Source organism: Columba livia, chromosome 3, assembly GCF_036013475.1.
Source record: "Columba livia isolate bColLiv1 breed racing homer chromosome 3, bColLiv1.pat.W.v2, whole genome shotgun sequence".
NCBI classification, from domain to species: Eukaryota; Metazoa; Chordata; class Aves; order Columbiformes; family Columbidae; genus Columba; species Columba livia.
The window spans coordinates 128,770-147,126 of record NC_088604.1 but is presented as its reverse complement, the minus strand read 5'-3'; the positions used below and the strand labels follow the sequence as shown (position 1 = coordinate 147,126).

Genomic DNA, 18,357 nt, shown 5'->3' with positions numbered 1-18,357 from the left:
TCTGCTAAGAAAAACCTTCTTTAATTAATGGGTTTATCATGTTGTCCATCTCTTGGTCTGAAAGGCAATAGACGTGTGGTCAAAGTACAGCTGTGTAGACCGGAACACTGAGGAGGAACGGAGCAGACAGACAACTGAACGGCACCAGAGCATGCAGGGCAACACACGGGGTGAGCTGAGCAAGGAGGGATGGTCCCGAGAACCCTACACACCACGGAGACAACAAACCACCTTCTCGCACTGGTTACGTTTTATTTTGTTGTCTTCTGATCTTGCCCATTTACTGCAAACCTTGTGCAGGCCGCACAAAGGCCACAGACCTGCACCTGCAGTGCAGCGCTGCAACCGCAGCGGCAGCTGCTGCCAACGGGCAGAGCAACTCCTGCACGCGCAGCGCGGCACCGGCGCTGTCCCGGCACCGCAGAGCGCTGATCCCCGTGGGACAGACCGCGCCGCGCTGGGCTCTGCGAGCTCGTGGCATGGGGGGCAGCTCTGGAGAACCCCCGGCCACGCCGCCCTTCCCGCCCCCAGGGCCAGCACCACGATCCTGATAACAACACAAACGTACAAACCCGCCCGTCCCCCAGCAGCTTCCCCGTGAATTCTGCACCAGCAGCTTTGACAGTGAAAATTCACAGGGAGGTTACGCGGAGCCAGCTGCCTATTTTCGTGCCTGCAAAACTGCAAGAAAAAGGTCAAATTTTGCAAGTTCCTAGTACAGTGGGTCTTCGGATAACAGAGGTTCTGTAGAACACATTCTCTGAAAGACAAAGTGGGACTGACTGTGCTGCTGCTTCCTGGCAGCTTGCATGGCACCTGCTGAGATACTCCCCATGGTTCAGAGTTCACGCCAACATGTGACTGAAGATAACAAACCCTCTCCATTTAACCTTTTCCACACAGGGAAGCCACTGCTAATACACCTCACGCACACGAAAGAGGCTGTATTGAAAATAAACAGGTGATATAAGACAAGAGGCAGCGTCTACAGTGCAGAAAAAAGGGGCAATATGGGAGCACGGGCACACTGGCAAGGCAGTTCAACAGAACCTGGTTTCAGCATTAGCAAGACCGCTGTTGCACATCTGCGCCATCTCGCAGTGAGTTTGTTTCCCAGGTGAGTCTGGAACAAGCGGTCTTCAGAGGTCAATGCAGCCCGTCAGTTACCGGGGGTCTCTGACAGGCCAGTGAGGCTCCAAGAGGCCGGAGGGTATCCGGTTCTCACTGGGCTGGAAGACCTTCCACATACATTCAGCGCCTGGTACCACAGAAGACGGATGCCGGGAGAATGCTGGGTTCCTGACCAGGGTGACAGCGACGTCCCACCGCCCGGTGCTGCGCCCCACGTCCGGCAGGCAGCAGAGGCAGCGCCGCGCGCAGCAGACGGGGCACGCGCCAGGGCGGCTCTTCCCACAGCCCGGCCGACAGCCGGACAGCTGCGGGCAGCTGGAGCCTGGGTGCTCTGCACAGCAACGCGCGGCTGGCGGGCACACTGTGCAAGAAAGGGCTCCCCCTCGCCCGAACACTGTGCGAGCCAGTCCCTTACAGGGAGAACTGCTGGAAAAGGACCCTGATCTCACCCATCAGAGCTAGATGATGAAACAGACAGCTGCTGTACTGGGAACCACTAAACAAACAACGAATGTGACCCAAACGGAGACTGTGACCAGAGCAGGAACGACGCTGGTTCCGCTGCTAGTGCCACTGTCCAGAGAACCAGGGCGGGAGCAGCCCCTGCGCCCAGCCTGCGCTCCACGCCTCTCGCTGCCGACCAGAGGCAACAGTTTCAAAATAACGGTCACCAGGCAGAGTGGAGTCACAGTCCCAAAAACATTCAGTTGCTTATCTTGGTGCTGTGGGTTACGAGCCTGATGGAGGTGGTTTGTACTAAAAAGCTTTAGGATTACTCCTCTAGTCGGGGTTTACTTGCGGCCATGCTTGCCGCTGGTTTTTGGAAGTTCGGCTCCCTGCGTAGCTGGGGGCTTCCCCTCCTCAGCACTTGCGCTCTCGTTGTCTGCCCGCTGGGGACGGCCTCTCTTACTTCTCATCTTTTCAACCCCAGGCGTGGGAACCTTCTTGGCAGACAGGGCCCCAGTTCTCTTCTTTTTGCCCCGGGTCAAAGGACGTTTCTTCCGTTGCTTCTTCTGCTCTTCTCTTTGGCGGATTTTCATTAGCTTCTCAAAGCTTTTGGTGGTAGTTGTGTTCGCATCAAACCAGTCCTGGAGGGTTCAGAGGCAACAGGTTGGTACGGATGGTGAAAATACCATACAAAGCCTGTAAGGGCTTATAATAAAGCTGTCTTGTGGGACAAGGGTTTCCTCACACACAAGATCTGGAAGAGCAGCCGCCTAACAAAGCTCTGTTCTTTGATGTTCCTCCTCAGGTGTCACTGAGAGGATTCAGATTTGATTTGGCAATTGCCTGGGTAAAGGCACGGGAAATGCAAGAGCTGATCTGAGCAGCAGCAGCCCGGGACAGGACGCGATACGACACAACGCCTGCTCCCCAGCTGCGTTTAAGCGAACCCAAGACCACTTGAGTCCAGGACTGTTCCAGCAGTGAGCAAGGAGAAGACACACCAGAGCAAGCACGCGGCACGTCCTCCCCACGCCGCCCCCCCCGCGCCCCGCCGGGCTGCGGTCCCGCCTCACCTCGGCGTGCACAGAGTTGATGTGGTACTTGACGCCGCTCTCCGAGATGAACTCCTTCTCGCACAGCAGACACTTGTATTTACCAGCCACAAAGTCTCCCTGCCAGGAGAACAAAAACAAGCCATCACCAGCTGCTGCCTAAAGCCTCATACACCTACGTATTGTATTTCACGGTTGGACTCGATGATCTTGAGGGTCTCTTCCAACCAAAATTATTCTATGAGTCTGTGAATCTTGCTCAGATATAACCCGGCAGCAAAAAGCAGAAACTCCTATTCATAGCAGACGGTGCTTCAGCTACAGGAGCACTGACATTACCGACCAGTTCTGCCCACAAGGCGCCGGGCTGCTCTGTGACACGTTACAAGGTCTCCAGCACTGCACCTGGAGAAAATGCTCTTGTAGCTGTGACTGTACAAGGCAGGCCTGCAGTTTCACTAAGATCACTGCTGTCGAGACGCTTCCTCCTTGCCCTCAGCAGTGTTTGCAGTGGCAAGGTCAGGAGCACATACGAAGTACTCAAATCGTGAGGAACTCCGATTAGCAGATGGCAGAACAACAGCTGGAACAAGATCGGGGGGCAGGGACAGTGAGGCTGTGGGTATGAAAGACAGGGAGCACAGGAAGGCTACCAACCAGGGTACATGTGCCGAGGTGAGACTTGAGTCCCGAGACACTGCCGTAGACGGACTCACAGCCCTGAAACGGTACAAGAAGAGCGTGTCAGCAAAACCCTGGTAAGAAATCGCTTATCCCTGCACAAGAAAGTCCAATTCTCTGGACAACAGCCCCAAAAAGGATCAGAGAAGTAGAGGGAGACACTGCTCCTACAAAGCCAGAAAGCTTCTGGTAAAAACACCATTAAAGGAGATTCAAGCTTTCAGCAAGTTACACATTTCCAGTTTCTGAGCACGTTTAGGCATAATGAAGAGACTCCTGTCACAGGTGCACTCACGTTCTGTCAACAGCCTGAGTAAAACGGCAGCGAAGCCCTCAGCACAGAGAATAAATTTTGGAGTGGCTGATACTTGGTTAGAACCTCATGACTAAACGAAGCAGGAGTCTGGTGAACACTAACTAGCTCAACTAGCAGTTTTAGGGCATCGCACATGACTTGTTAGGTGACATTCTCTTGCTTAAACTAGAAAGGAATTCACCTTTGGCTACTGTCTGATCGCCACTTTGCCTGGAGCGCGTTAGAGATTAATTTCAAACAAAGCGGGGGGAGGTACGAGACACTCGGCTCCCAGCGGCACAAGCAGAACCGCCACGTCCAGCGCCAGCGCTCGCCCTGCAGGGCAGCTCGGCAGGCCCGGCCCACGAGGAGCTTCGGCACCAGCCGCGGGTGCACGACCGCGCTCAGCCGGCAGCCCAGACCCCGCAACAGCAGGTGGGTGCAGGACACGCCTCTGGTCACTGGTGGTGAAACGGGACAGCTGCTTTCTAGGACTGCTCCGTATACAACGTCACGCTGCGATTCTTACACCTGGAAATGAAACAGGCCGAAAACTGAAGAGCAAGTGCTGGGGTGGGGCAGGGCAGGGGAACGGCATTGTCCCTACACCAAACCCATGTGGAAGCCACCACGGACTCTTGCCGGTCTGGCAGTGTGCAGCACGTGTCACATCTGCCATCACTTCCACCAACGGTGCCAGTTCTCTCTGGATCTGAGCGGTGACTGCTCCGTGGGATCACGAGAAACCAAGTGCACATCCATCCCCAGAGCAGGCTGCCAGCGCCATGCATTTGTCTGCTGGAGCCTCTTTCCAGCTTCCAAAAGAAAACCGAAGTGCTGTGCCAGACAAAGTCCCTCTGCTCTCACATTTCCATCTCTGCTCCTCCCTTCTTCTACAACCAGGTTTAGTGCACCTGCCAGACGGGCAGGGGCTTCTCGTTTTCCCACTGCTCAAACCTCCAAAGGGACGAGCTCACAGCTGGATGGGAGAGCTGTACCGGTCTGACACCCGTTATTGGCTCTGGAGTGGACAAACGTCCCCAGGGTAACAGTCCAAACAGGGGCTCGGTTACACTCACCAGCTGTCCTGAGACAGAGCAGAACCTGCCTCCCACAGAGACAAACTAGATCCAAGGCTGTGGAGACCTGTTGGCTCCCACAGCCCTGACATGCGTCCCCTCTGAGGCTTCAGGAACACTGAAGGGTTACCTGGTTGGGGCAGTGGACTCTTCGGTACATCTTTATCTCCGTTTTCCATTTGCACAGCACGTCTTGACTAAACGTGGGCAGTCCAGGACGAGTGTATTTCAGCTGAGATAAAGAGATGGAATGAAAGCTGGACGCAGCGTTAGCCTCACGCGGTGCTGAGCCGTCCCTCTCTCTTCCAGGCTGACACAGAAGTGCTATTTCTTCTCCTGATCTAACAGCCAAACTCTCAATAACCAACCTTTTCCTGTCTCACTGACTCTCTGCAAACACAACTGAATCTGGAAAAAACCCACAATACCGGAACCCAAAATGTCCCATAACTCTGATCACAAGAATTCCTCTAAATGTATTTACCCCCTTAAAATCACAAATCATCCTTTTTCCTTGTGTTTCCCTTACAACCTCAAAGATGCTCCTAGAAACTCTGAAGCCTGAGAAACATATGAAATATCAGTGCCCGGCAGCAGTGATCTGCAGCCTTGGACTTGTGAGCAGCACGCTGCCCGTAACCGCCTTTGTGCCCACGGAAAATTACAGCAACGTACTTGAGATAAAACATTCTGATCGTGGCAAGTGCTACTGTACCAATGCCATAACCTACGACCAGAGAGAACAAAACCCGATCCCTCCTACGAGATACCAGTTCTTCAGTACTGCTTTCCGTGGGCCACTGGACACTTGCAACACCGCAAGACTCCTCTGACGTGAAGACGCGACCCCCATCTCGCATTTTTAAGGCCTCGTACCTTGCGGTCGTCCGGAATCAAGTCCTGCAGAACTTTCCTCTTGGGCCACTCTTTGGCCAGCTCTTCTCCAGCCAGCTCATGGAGATAGTAGATCGCCACCTTTGCAGATCTCCTCTGAACTCTGCCTGTGCTGCTTGGCTCCCGCTTTATTTCCTTCAGGCTCTCTGCTCTCTCCTCATGGAGGAAGGTGACCTGCAATGAAGGGCAGGTGAACCTCCTCTACCGGTTCCCATTTCAGTGACACTAAATGCTGCCAACAGATAACCTGCAAAATCCCTCACAAAACCGCTGCTGCAGCTCCGGCTCCCAGTCACAGACACAGGACAGAAGCACATCCTGCTGCTGACAGACCCCGAGTCTGCTCGGGACCACAGCAGCGAGGGTCACACAGGGTCTCACGTGGTGCTCCACATCACTCGCTGTAACACACAGACAACAAGTGTGGTGCTGCCTGTTTGCTCCAACACTGGGTCTCCAAAGAGCAAAGAAAAGCATCTCAGGAGTTACACGTGTCAGCACCGTCCTTCCGTGGAGCCACAGTCAGGCTGGGGAAGATCCACTGCTGCCATGGCGACTTACTGTCAAAAGCTTCACCCCAGTCACAGAACAGCAGCAGTTGCTGCTTGAACGAAAGTGTCAAGGACAGAATACTCCAGAGGGGCAGAAAAATGCTGATTTGCTATCTCTGATTACCCACCCAAGCAGCAGACAAGAGCCTACATGTGTCTGCAGTCCAAATGGCTGAAGTCCCGCCACACCACCCTGACAACCACAGCAACTTGCGCTTACCGGGCCGTGCTTAGATCTGAGATGGTAGACAAGTCCTGCCTTTGACTTGTATGCTTTTCCACAGTGGTGGCACTTCATGGCCATTTTCTCCAGCTCCGAAGCAGCCTTCCCACATTTCTTAACGTGATACAGGTATCCCATTATGCTGGTGAAGCTGCCTGTGCAGCCCTGTCAACGCAGAAGGAAAATGCATGGAAGAAAAGCCCTCCGCAAGCGATCAGCAGACCACTGTGCACAGAACGCGCCGTCTGCTGAGCAAGGCACCGTCACTTTCCCTGCCAGACCAGACAATCAGGCACTAAACTTCAATGTTAGTCCATTCAGATAAACACAATATGGGATAAAGAATTGCCTGCAACCGGAATAAACTGTTTCTTAGAACTTCTTTGTACGTAGTGAATAACAGAAAATTTCAACATATGGAATGAAGAAACCACCTGCGTCCTGGGCTGCACCAAAAGGAGTGTGAGCAGCAAGAGCACAGCACTCAGCTCTGGGTCCTCAGCACAGACACACACGGAGCTGCTGCAGAGGGGCCAGAGCAGCCCCAGGAATGACCCGAGGCTGGAACAACTCTGCTGGGGACAGGGGAGAGAGCTGGGGGGTTCAGCTGAGAACAGAAGCTCTGGGGAGACCTGAGTGCACCTTTCAGTGCTTAAAAGGGCCCGATAAGAAAGATGGGGACAGACTTTTGAGCAGGGCCTGTTGTGACAGGACAAGGGGTGATGGTTTAAACTAAAGGAGGGAGATTCAGGCCGGACATGATGCAGAAATTGTTTGTGCTGAGGGTGGTGAGAGCCTGGCCCAGGTTGGCCAGAGAGGTGGTGGATGAACCATCCCTGAGACACCCCAGGCCAGGCTGGACGGGGCTCTGAGCACCCTGAGCTGGTGCAGATGTCCCTGTCATGGCAGGGGACTGGGGGCTGGGAAGGGCCCTCCCACACAAACCCTTTGCGACTCTGTGACGCTCTGTCTTACAAGCACAGCTAGGGTCTTGAAACAAGCCCGGCTCTGGTCAGCACCAAAGCACACCCAGCAGACTTCTTATGATTTTTACGTTCCTGCCTCTGCTGCTGTTCAGTTCAGGACACTGAGCGCGATGCAGCTTGCCCTTACCTCTCTTGTGCACTTTAGTTTGCCCATACGCTTCAAAACCTTCCGAAGGCGGTCTCGCTCAAGCTGCTCATCCACTTCTCCTCCCTCCTTCACAACTGGCTAAAGCACAGCAGAAAGACGAAAGAAAACCACAGGATGCTCAGTATTTATAGAAGTGTATCTAATACAATGATCACTTTACATCCCAGAATAACTGAATTATCTTTAAAAGCAGTAAACTGCCTGAAAACCACTTTGCAGGTAAGAGTTTTAACATTTAGATATCTATGTATAAACAAAACCTTGACAAGAAATGGTCACAAACTATAGCTGCTGGGAAGGACAACGTACGTATTTCCATAATTACCTCCCTCCCCTTCTGCCTGTGGAAAGCACCTACTCACGCATGTTCAACACCTGCTGGCCCTGCCGTTCCCAGGAGAGCTGAGCAGGGCGGGCACCTGCAGTGGTTACTGCGCCGGCGCTCTGTGCTCGCTCTGATGCTTACCGCACACTATTTCCTACACTGCCTTATAATGATATTACACCCACGCGGAATAAAAAGGTGGTACTGAGTGACACACCGACTCCTCAGGGCCTATTTCATTACCCAGTACAGCTGTAGGTTCAGAAACCACCATACTGAGAACTATGTAAAAAATAACAGTAACAAACTATCTAAGCCTTACCCAAACTTCCAAATGACCTTTCCCAAAGCGCTGACTCTTCACAACTATGACAGGAGACATTGCCTTCTTTAAAGTAAGAGCACAGAGGAAAAGCAGACTGCAGCATTAGTATCTTCACAGTGAGCAGGGACAAGAACTAAACTGCTGCTTCTGCTTTTTTACCTTTGGCCTTGTAAAGAACTCAAATCTGGTCTGCTCTGGATGTAGAAATACTCGTACTTTCCAGCAAAGGACTGAAAAATACAGCCTAATGAGCAATCTTTTTTCTCTGATTGAGAATGCCTTTTGTGTGTGGCATGTAACCAGCCTAAACAGAAGTTAATGCCCTCTTTCTAGGACGTAGCATGCCTAACATTTCTGCTAACATTCTACTGGTTTTTCCAATGTCAAATCTCACAGGCAAAATAATAGAGTCTATTTGAACAGCTACGACATTTGAAACCCCCCTGTTCTCTTCCTGCGTGCACCAGGGAAGAACACGGGCTGTGCCGCCTGCAGATGTTCAGATGCGCAGCAGCTGTTACCTGGTTGTTATGGTCTGCCATGACGTGGTATTTCATCCCTCCTAAAGACTTGAGCTGCTTCCCACAGTGATGACACGTGAACATTTCCTAGGAAGAAGCAAAGACACAGTGCGTGTAACTGCAACTAACCAAAGGAGGGGGAAACTCGGCAGTGGGAAGGAGCAGGAGAGCAGAACATTTTAACTGGGCCTGGTAACTTCCCATTAAGAACAGAAGAGATTTTATGGAGCCTAAAATTTAGGGGAATAATGAAATAGCTACTCCTTTGTTCGCTACCCCAAACCTCCAGCAAAACGCTAAGCACGAAGCACCGAGTGCAGCCTCTTAAAGACGTAAAAAGGACTCTTAGAGACGTGATGAGGAGACGAAACGGGCTGTAAATGCAACACAAACCAGTGTGCAGGCACTCTGCCAGTAAGCTGGAGAGGAGTAAAGGAAACGTTGCTCATTTCTCGCGCTCTTACCTGCCTGCAATTCAGCATATGTTTCTTCAGTCCTTCTACAGTCTTTCTCACCACGGCCCGGCACGTTGGACACGTAACTCGGCCTTTGTCCCGGATCTCCAGCGACCACCGCTCCTCCGTACTACCTGTCAGAACAGCAGCTTTGGAATGCAACTGCAAACACAGTATCTTTTTTTTCCTTCAATGTGCACAATGAATCCCAGAAGGAAAAGGTCACACGCCACCAAAGCCGTGTCCAGCCACACTTCAACAGGCTTAGCCGTTTTCAGCTCTTAACGTGTCGGTGACACAGACACAGCACTGCTTTGGGGAGGTCATTTCCCAAAGGCTCTTTAACCACACCAGCCCCTTGGGAGAAGTGTTCTCCTACTTGTCCAGTAGAGGTTTCTTCCTTCTTTCATTTTTACTACACAATCACTTCAGGATGCAGAGTAAACTGTTCTTTTGGCAACCGGGTTTTCACAGCAGACGTAGCCACGGACGTGACTGACCGCTTCAGAGGAAGCGCACGGCTCGGTCCTGCCGCCCTGTCTGCAGAGCCCCACCTGTCAGCCGCACGGGGCGAACGGAGCCGAGCGGCGCCAGCCGGGGGAAGGGCCTTCGGTGGCACCGCTGCCCTTCGTGGCCTCGTGTGGGGACGCCAAGCAAGAGCCCGGCATAACCCACAAGGATTGCAGATTACTGAAATGGGTTCTGTGAAGAAAGCGGCTTAGCAGCCATCTGCTTGAACTCTCACAGTGAACAGACCTAAAGGCTTCCTCTTTGCCCAGTGCAACAGGCAGGGGGGCCTGGGGAAAAGTCTGCGAATCAAACAGCACTTGGCAGAAAACTGGCACATTTAATGAGCGCTGTGAGCCACACACACCCAGTCATTCACTGGCTGAGTCAAGGCTGTGCTGTTGTTCCAGGACGGACGGCTTGGGTCTCTGGCTAGCAAGGCACCAGAAGGGATCTGGCAGCAACAGCTACAGAGATTTGCCTGCAGACATATTCTGCCGAGTAAAAAAGTATCAATACTTTTAAGAGCTTTGTAGTGAAACTCTTCTAACAGATGTTTGCTCTAGTTCCAGAAGTGATTCCCTGTTCACTGTTCCATCGTGCAGTGGTACACGTGCGTGGAGCTGCAGTGCTGGGCAGCCAGCAGCGTTTCCAGCCCCGCTCTGCAGCACGACGCGGGGCACACCGGGCAGCCCTTCCCTTCCAGCCCCGCTGTGCAGCACGACGCGGGGCACACCGGGCAGCCCTTCCCTTCCAGCCCCGCTCTGCAGCACAACACGGGGCACACCGGGCAGCCCTTCCCTTCCAGCCCCGCTCTGCAGCACGACACGGGGCACACCGGGCAGCCCTTCCCTTCCAGCCCCGCTCTGCAGCAGGATGCGGGGCACACCGGGCAGCTCTTCCCTTCCAGCCCCGCTCTGCAGCACGACACGGGGCACACCGGGCAGCCCTTCCCTTCCAGCCCCGCTCTGCAGCAGGATGCGGGGCACACCGGGCAGCCCTTCCCTTCCAGCCCCGCTCTGCAGCAGGACACGGGGCACACCGGGCAGCCCCTCCAGCCCCGCTCTGCAGCACGACACGGGGCACACCGGGCAGCCCCTCCAGCCCCGCTCTGCAGCACGACACGGGGCACACCGGGCAGCCCTTCCCTTCCAGCCCCGCTCTGCAGCACGACACGGGGCACACCGGGCAGCCCTTCCCTTCCAGCCCCGCTCTGCAGCACGACACGGGGCACACCGGGCAGCCCTTCCCTTCCAGCCCCGCTCTGCAGCACGACACAGGGCACACCGGGCAGCCCTTCCCTTCCAGCCCCGCTCTGCAGCACGACACGGGGCACACCGGGCAGCTCTTCCAGCCCCGCTCTGCAGCACGACACGGGGCACACCGGGCAGCCCTTCCCTTCCAGCCCCGCTCTGCAGCACGACACGGGGCACACCGGGCAGCTCTTCCCTTCCAGCCCCGCTCTGCAGCACGATGCGGGGCACACCGGGCAGCCCCTCCAGCCCCGCTCTGCAGCACGACACGGGGCACACCGGGCAGCCCTTCCCTTCCAGCCCCGCTCTGCAGCACGATGCGGGGCACACCGGGCAGCCCCTCCAGCCCCGCTCTGCAGCACGATGCGGGGCACACCGGGCAGCCCTTCCCTTCCAGCCCCGCTCTGCAGCACGACGCGGGGCACACCGGGCAGCAGACGCCTCTGGTGCACAGCAGTGAACAACAGAAACACAGTGCTGCTCACACCCAAATCTGACAATCACATCTCTTCTAGCTGCTTTATAAACAACTCTAAGCAACTGCTGCTTCTTCTTACCTGCATCATAGGTTTCTGGTTCTTTCTGAACACCGTGGCCTTTTGTTTCGGAGTTTTGTTGTGTTCCAGCTTGTTGTTTTTTTCCTGTTATAACACAAACAAGAAAGATCAGAAGACTTAATTCTTGTTACAAGCGCCTTGTTACAAAAGTGGAGATTTTTTCCTGGGCGGTTGCTGTTTAGTCTGCTGTCTCAAAGCTGCTAATTCAGAGATGCTCAAGGCTTTTTTTTTGTTTTTTTTAAAAGAAATTTCCATATTACGTTCCCATCACCCTTTCAAAATCCACAGCTATTTATAGCTGCAGACATTAGTCCCATCCAGATATCTGTATGGGAACTCTTCACACTGAAACCCCCTCTGTTCACGAAATGGCTGAGCCAGGTTATACGCAGAAACGCAGCTGGCAGAGGATAGCCATTGGGCAGACAGGAAGCCTGACGTACCTGAAGGCTTTTAACTAGGAATTACAAGTTATTTGTTTTACCTGAAATCTTCTGCTTCTTCTTGGGAGAGTCTTTAGGATCTTCGCCTTCCCCTTGCTCAGATTTCCTCTTGCCTTTCTGTACTTCTCCTGGCAATGAGTAAGAACAGAAATGCTTCAGTCTCATTCAGTCTGGATAACATCTTTGAGTTTGCTGCTGCCTCAGATTATCCTTGTATTCAAAACCTTAAAAATAAGCTTTTGACTCGATAACATTTAGGCACCCCCCAGCCTGCAGGCCATAACACAGACGTTATGGAAGAAACAGCGCGCCACGGCATGGTCTGGGAGAACAACCCTCCCCAGGAGGAGCCAGAAGGTGCGAGGTCATTTCATAAAGAGCTCGTCTGCACACACACAAAAAGAAGCACAGAGAAAAGGGCAGGTGGGAAACCCAAAGCTTATCCTGCCTCCCCGCGCTGTTTCCAGGCCTATGGAGGGCTTGTCTCCATGAACGCAGAGAAGCGCAGGAGCACAACTGCAGGCAGGGGAACACAAACTACAGACTCAAAGCACAAACATGTTCCCCGCGGGTCTTTCCCAGAACAAGCACCCGCACGAGTCAACGGGACCGCGCTCTGAACACCCTTTGGAACGGGCAGGTAGGGGAGCGGCGGGAACAACGAGTCAGTGCCTATGGTTATGTGATACATGGGACAGTAACGATGAACAACTCAGGATTATACCAGACGGGGGTATTCAGGAGTGGTATCAAAAGAAGGGAAAGAGAGAGAACTAGCTGATTTGGAGAGGATCAAGTGTGGGAAAATAGAGGTGTGAGAGGCTAAAAACGGGCATTTGCTTGTGAATAGGCGGTTGGTCGCTATACAGGCCTGGTCAGACCTGACACCAAACCAGAGGGACCAGGAGAGGAGTGTCTGTGTGAGCCGGTCTGTAAGGTCTGTGAGGTCTGTAAAGTCTGTGAGGTCTATAAGGTCTGTGAGGTCTATAAGGTCTGTGAGGTCTGTAAGGTCTGTGAGGTCTATAAGGTCTGTGAGGTCTGTGAGGCCTGTAAGGTCTGTGAGGTCTGTGAGGCCTGTAAGGTCTGTGAGGTCTATAAGGTCTGTGAGGTCTGTGAGGTCTATAAGGTCTGTGAGGTCTGTGAGGTCTATAAGGTCTGTGAGGTCTATAAGGTCTGTGAGGTCTATAAGGTCTGTAAGGTCTGTGAGGCCTGTAAGGTCTGTGAGGTCTGTGAGGCCTGTAAGGTCTGTGAGGTCTATAAGGTCTGTGAGGTCTGTGAGGTCTATAAGGTCTGTGAGGTCTATAAGGTCTGTGAGGTCTATAAGGTCTGTGAGGTCTATAAGGTCTGTGAGGTCTATAAGGTCTGTGAGGTCTATAAGGTCTGTGAGGTCTGTGGGGTCTGTGAGGTCTATAATATGGTCTGTGAGGTCTGTGGGGTCTGTGAGGTCTGTGAGGTCTGTGGGGTCTGTGGGGTCTATGAGGTCTGTAAGGTCTGTGAGGTCTCTAAGGTCCATATGGTCTGAGAGGTCTCTAAGGTCCATATGGTCTGTGAGGTCTCTAAGGTCCATATGGTCTGTGAGGTCTCTAAGGTCCATATGGTCTGAGAGGTCTCTAAGGTCCATATGGTCTGAGAGGTCTCTAAAGTCCATATGGTCTGAGAGGTCTCTAAGGTCCATATGGTCTGAGAGGTGTCTAAGGTCCATATGGTCTGTGAGGTCTCTAAGGTCCATATGGTCCGAGAGGTCTCTAAGGTCCATATGGTCTGTGAGGTCCATAGGTCCATATGGTCTGAGAGGTCTCTAAGGTCCATATGGTCTGTGAGGTCCATAGGTCCATATGGTCTGAGAGGTCTCTAAGGTCCATATGGTCTGTGAGGTCCATAGGTCCATATGGTCTGTGAGGTCTCTAAGGTCCATATGGTCTGAGAGGTCTCTAAGGTCCATATGGTCTGAGAGGTCTCTAAGGTCCATATGGTCTGTGAGGTCCATAGGTCCATATGGTCTGAGGGGTCTCTAAGGTCCATATGGTCTGTGAGGTCCATAGGTCCATAAGGTCTGCTCCAGCCAGCAGCACGGCTCTGCGGGCCGCGGGGCTCGTACTCCCATACCAGCAGCTGAGGGGACCGTGACCAAAGCGAGAGACGGAGCAGACTGAGAGGTCAGTCCAGCCACAGGAGAGATCCACATTGCACGTCTGTGAGCACACACCTATGTTCTGCATTTATATACACGTTTTCTATATGCTTCCTTGCTGCAGCAATCTTGCTGCTATCAAGCTACCAGATTCAGGTCTCCCCACAACGAGATGGAATCAGATTCTGCCTTAGAGATAAGAAGAAAGTGCATTAACGAAGAGTGAGGTTTTGGCTTTTCGCCACACAAGAAGTTTGGAAAACAGCTCCTAGGCCAGGAAATCTGAATGTTCCCACAGCAACGTACGACCCAAACCACTCCGAATCAGAAAATCATGAGTGACAGAAGGGAGAAAATAAAATCAATAAAAAGGGCCTAAAAAAAGAATAATCTACCATCACGAAAGCCGAGTCTAATCCAGAATACTGCTGAATGCTTCCCCGTCTACCTCCTCAGAGTCGCTTGTTCTGTTGTTAAAGCTCTCAAAGCATATTCCTGATATGACTGGCAGAACCCTTATACATATCTCTTCTACAGATAAATCTGAGTTCAGTCACAGAATCACTGATTTTAATAGACCAGTCACTCAAAAGGAACTGCAGAACAGAGAATTTTACCTCTGTTTCTGCAGTGGAGGAACTGTATTTCTCTTAATACATGAGCAGCACTAACAAGCTTGTAATTTGTGGCTGAATAGCAGCATGTCCTTCAGATGCCATCCAATATCTCAAAAAAGAACCAGAGAGAAAAACAGTGTTGCATTGAGCCAGGAATGACGAGTACCTTTTTTTCCCGGAGACTTGTTATCGCCGTTTTTCGCTCCCCTCATTTCCAGCCAGTACGCGGGCCTGCGGACGGTGCGCTTGCCCGTGGGCTCCGCGCCGTTCACCTGGCTCTGCAGCGAGGCGGAAGAACCGTCGCCGACGGTCTCATCACAGCTGCTGTTCAGTCCTGGGACGGCAGCTTCCATCTCTCCAATTTGCTTAGGCCTGGAAAACACCACCCGTAAGTCCTGGGTGTAGGTGTGCGTACACACACACAGCCACAGCAGCCTGACAGACAACGTCCCTCTCCTCCTCCCAAGTACTCCAAAAGCTCGTCTCACAGCCCCCTGAACCTCCTGAACTGAAAAATGCCGGCAAGGTAAAACATCCTAAATGGTATTTTCCGTACATCTTTTAGAGAATAACATTAGAAAGCTCCTTGAGAGGAACCGAAAACAATATTCCTTCTACCTCAAACCTTCGGCTTAAGAAGGCAGCACAAGTTAACCTCACTTTAAAAATCTGCATTTTTCCTTAAGCGAACAACGTGAAATGTAAGAGTTCTTCTGCATCATGACAACAGAGACCTTTTCCACCCCTCAAAGGGCAGCATCTCCTTCAGTACGCACTCCCGGAACCAGAGCTGACACTACACAGTTAGAAACGCTAGCAAGGATTCTAACCAGCAAAGCTTTCAGCAACAAAGACAGCTTTATAGTGTATCCTACAAATCACACTGCATTAAGACTAATTTAGACTCCAGCAGGACTGATTTTTCTCCCTGGAGATCGGAGGGAACTCTGCTTCACTACTGGCAAGGATTTCTCCCAGCACTGAAATGCCTGGACACGGACACTAGTGCACAGGACAGCAACGTAATGAGGGGTCAAGGAAACGGGGGCAAACAGCACTAATGTGAGGGAGCCGAGAACAGGAAGGCTTTCCGACAGCTCACAAACCAAACGAGGGGTCGCCTGAACGATGGCTGCGGCGGGCAGCGCAGAGCTCCTCTGCCGTGCCCCCGCGCGTTTCGGCACAGCAGCACGCGGGGGCCGGCGGTACCAGGCCAAAGCAGCTGCACTGTGTTTAAGGTGCTGCGGAAGGACGGGGAGAGGAATTCTCAAATTACAGCCTTTCAGTTGCAATCGCACTCAAAATAGACACATTTCGGAACACTGCTTGAGCTTGGACATAAACTGTCTTCCCAGTGTTAAAATCCTTTTAAAAACAATAAATGAAAACTAGTACCCCTTGAAGTGTAAGAAAAGCACATTTCTGACAAAACCAATGAGCAAAATCAGTTCAGCGTCTCATCACACAAACAAAAAAAAGTTGCAGCTCTTAAAATTCAGAATATTATGTAACCAGATATGCTTTTCCAGTAGGAATCTCTCAGTTTTTTTCTTGCCTTCAGTCAAACTAGACAAGAAACATTCACATACTTTTTGCTTCCCAGAGACCTCTTGGCCTTCTGCTGTCTGTGATGTCCAGGCCTGGTGTCCTAACAAAGCAGAACAATTCACGTTAGCAGCGTCATTTTTATTCTCCTTTTTGCATGTTTCGCGTTGCCCTTGAACACGATCTGCGCTGTGAGAACAGGGACACCATCCTTTGGAAAGGAAACCGGTTTTCTGCAACAAGGGAGTGTTGAACCTTCCGACTGCAGCTGAGTTAGAGCTGGAGCCAGAACAGGGGCCCCCCACGCAAAACCAACGTCCCCTCACACCGGGGCACGATGGAGATTGTCTCCATCCCCTGGTACCCACTTTCTGACCACACTTTATGACACACGTTACAGATCCTAACTTTCAGATCCTTTTTGCCTTAACCAAATAATTTTTGCATTTACCATGCCAAGACTGTTGTCTCTAGTCTCCTGTGCTCCCTCTTTTCCAATTTACGCACAGGAACAACCGGTAATTTACTCCTCCCGGCCCACCGCCGGTGAGACACCCTGCGCTGCGGGCAAGAAGCGCCGTGCAGGCACCGAGGGCAACCAGAGGAACCGCACGGGCTCCGGAGCGCTGGCCTCCCTGGGCCTCCAGCCTCGCTCTCCTCGCACCAAAAGGGTCGGGAAGCGGCAGGGGCAAAATTCACAACTGCTTGATCAACGACTTCACAATCATATCTTGTCTGCTTTGGAGGAAAAGTCAATGGAATGTGCTTGCTTTGCTTTGGCATGGGTGCAAACAGCAGCGCTTGGGAAAACCCTCTATGTGCAAGACGGAGAAACCTCCCGAGGAGCAGCCAGAGAAAACTGTGCCTGTGAAGCTTCAGCGACAGAAAGGGACAAACAGGCAGGCACAGCAGCTGAAACCAGCTGGCCTAATCTACCTTCACAAGAACCTAGACGATTAGCAAACGTGGCACCTGCTTTTATTTTTTTTAATAAAATATTTTGCATAAGAGCGAAGATTAGGATGAAAAATTTAGGTCACAGTTAAGGATCTGCAGTAAAAAAAAGAGTATAAATGATCTGTCTAGCCTTCCTTTCTGAGAAGCTGATAGCAGCAATTATGAAGGAAACATCTACACCTGTTTAAGTTTTGAGTGTTTTTGACTTATACGGTGCACTGCCCTCTGGGGAAGGAGACCTGCAGTACGGGGGAATGGCGAAGGGCTGGACACGTAACGTCTCTGCATGATGAGGAAGACATTTCATTTGTGAGTGGGGATTTCTGCCTCTCCGGGGGCCGCGGGACATCCTTGTGGCCCAGCTGCAGACAGGCTGCCCCCAACCACACGTGTGGACAGAAGCTCTCGGAGCTCAGGCACGGCGTGCAACGCGCCCATGAGTGCTGTGCAACCGCTGGTGAGTCCGTCCCACAGCCGCAGGTGTCGGTGAAGCGCCAGGACCCTGCACCGCCCCGACCGTTCCTGCCCCAGGGAACCCCCGGGCCGGTGCGGCCTCGGCTCCCCGGGAGACCCCCGGTTCAGCGTTTCCCGCGCACTGCACGGGCCGCCGGCTCCTGCAGTTCAGACCGTCTGAACAAAACGCGCGGCCGGCGCCGGGAGCCAGCGGTGCCTGATCCGGATCCCCGCTCCGGATGCCCGGTCCCGAATCCCGCCCCAGACGCCCGCTCCGGGCCCCTGGCGGGCCCGCGGCCGAGCACACCGGCCCCGCTACCCGCGCTCGGCGTCAGGGGCGACTGGGCCTTCGAAAGGACCGCGGGCGCTGCCGGCGGCGGCTCTGCGGCCAGCCCGGAGCGGCTCCCGCTGCCGCCCGCCCCCGTGGGGACAGGGCCCGGCCAACGGGGCCGCCCAGGCACCGCGCCATTGAACACTGGCGCCGGGCCTGGGCGGGGGGAGCTCGGCCCGGCGAGACCGTCGGGGCGAACCGCAAGCCCCACCCCGGCTGCTCCGGCGGCGCCCTCCCGCTCTCACCGTCCCGCGGCGGCTCCCGGCCCGCGCCCCGGGGCAGCACCGCGGGCACTGCCCGCACCGGGGACACTCACCGAGCCGCCGCCGCCCCGCATGGTGCCGCCGCCACGTCAGCACGCACCGCGCCCGCCCGCGCGCCGCCGCGAGGCCCCGCCCGCCCACTTCCGGCCGCCTCCGAGCGCCGTGGGGGGGCTGCTGCCGACTGGGC

The 18,357-nt window shown here is 53.5% G+C and overlaps 1 protein-coding gene across 2 annotated transcripts; it reads right to left on the bottom strand.

Moving 5' to 3' along the window:
• ZNF512 (zinc finger protein 512) lies at nt 1-18,352 on the bottom strand. 2 transcript variants are annotated; one of them, XM_065055328.1, is made up of 14 exons: nt 18,224-18,321; nt 16,211-16,269; nt 14,788-14,993; nt 11,915-12,001; nt 11,431-11,514; nt 9,123-9,247; nt 8,659-8,745; nt 7,467-7,565; nt 6,351-6,518; nt 5,562-5,753; nt 4,816-4,917; nt 3,288-3,350; nt 2,652-2,750; nt 1-2,219 (listed from the first exon to the last, which is right to left on the bottom strand). In XM_065055328.1, exons 1-14 carry the CDS (start codon nt 18,242-18,244, stop codon nt 1,923-1,925), a joined length of 1,689 nt encoding a protein of 562 aa, XP_064911400.1. In that variant the 5' UTR covers nt 18,245-18,321; the 3' UTR covers nt 1-1,922. The 2 variants fall into 2 exon arrangements, with proteins under 2 accessions (XP_064911400.1, XP_064911401.1); XM_065055329.1 differs by lacking the exon at nt 16,211-16,269 and having other exon boundaries at nt 18,224-18,352.
• Between the last annotated feature and the right edge of the window lie 5 nt (nt 18,353-18,357).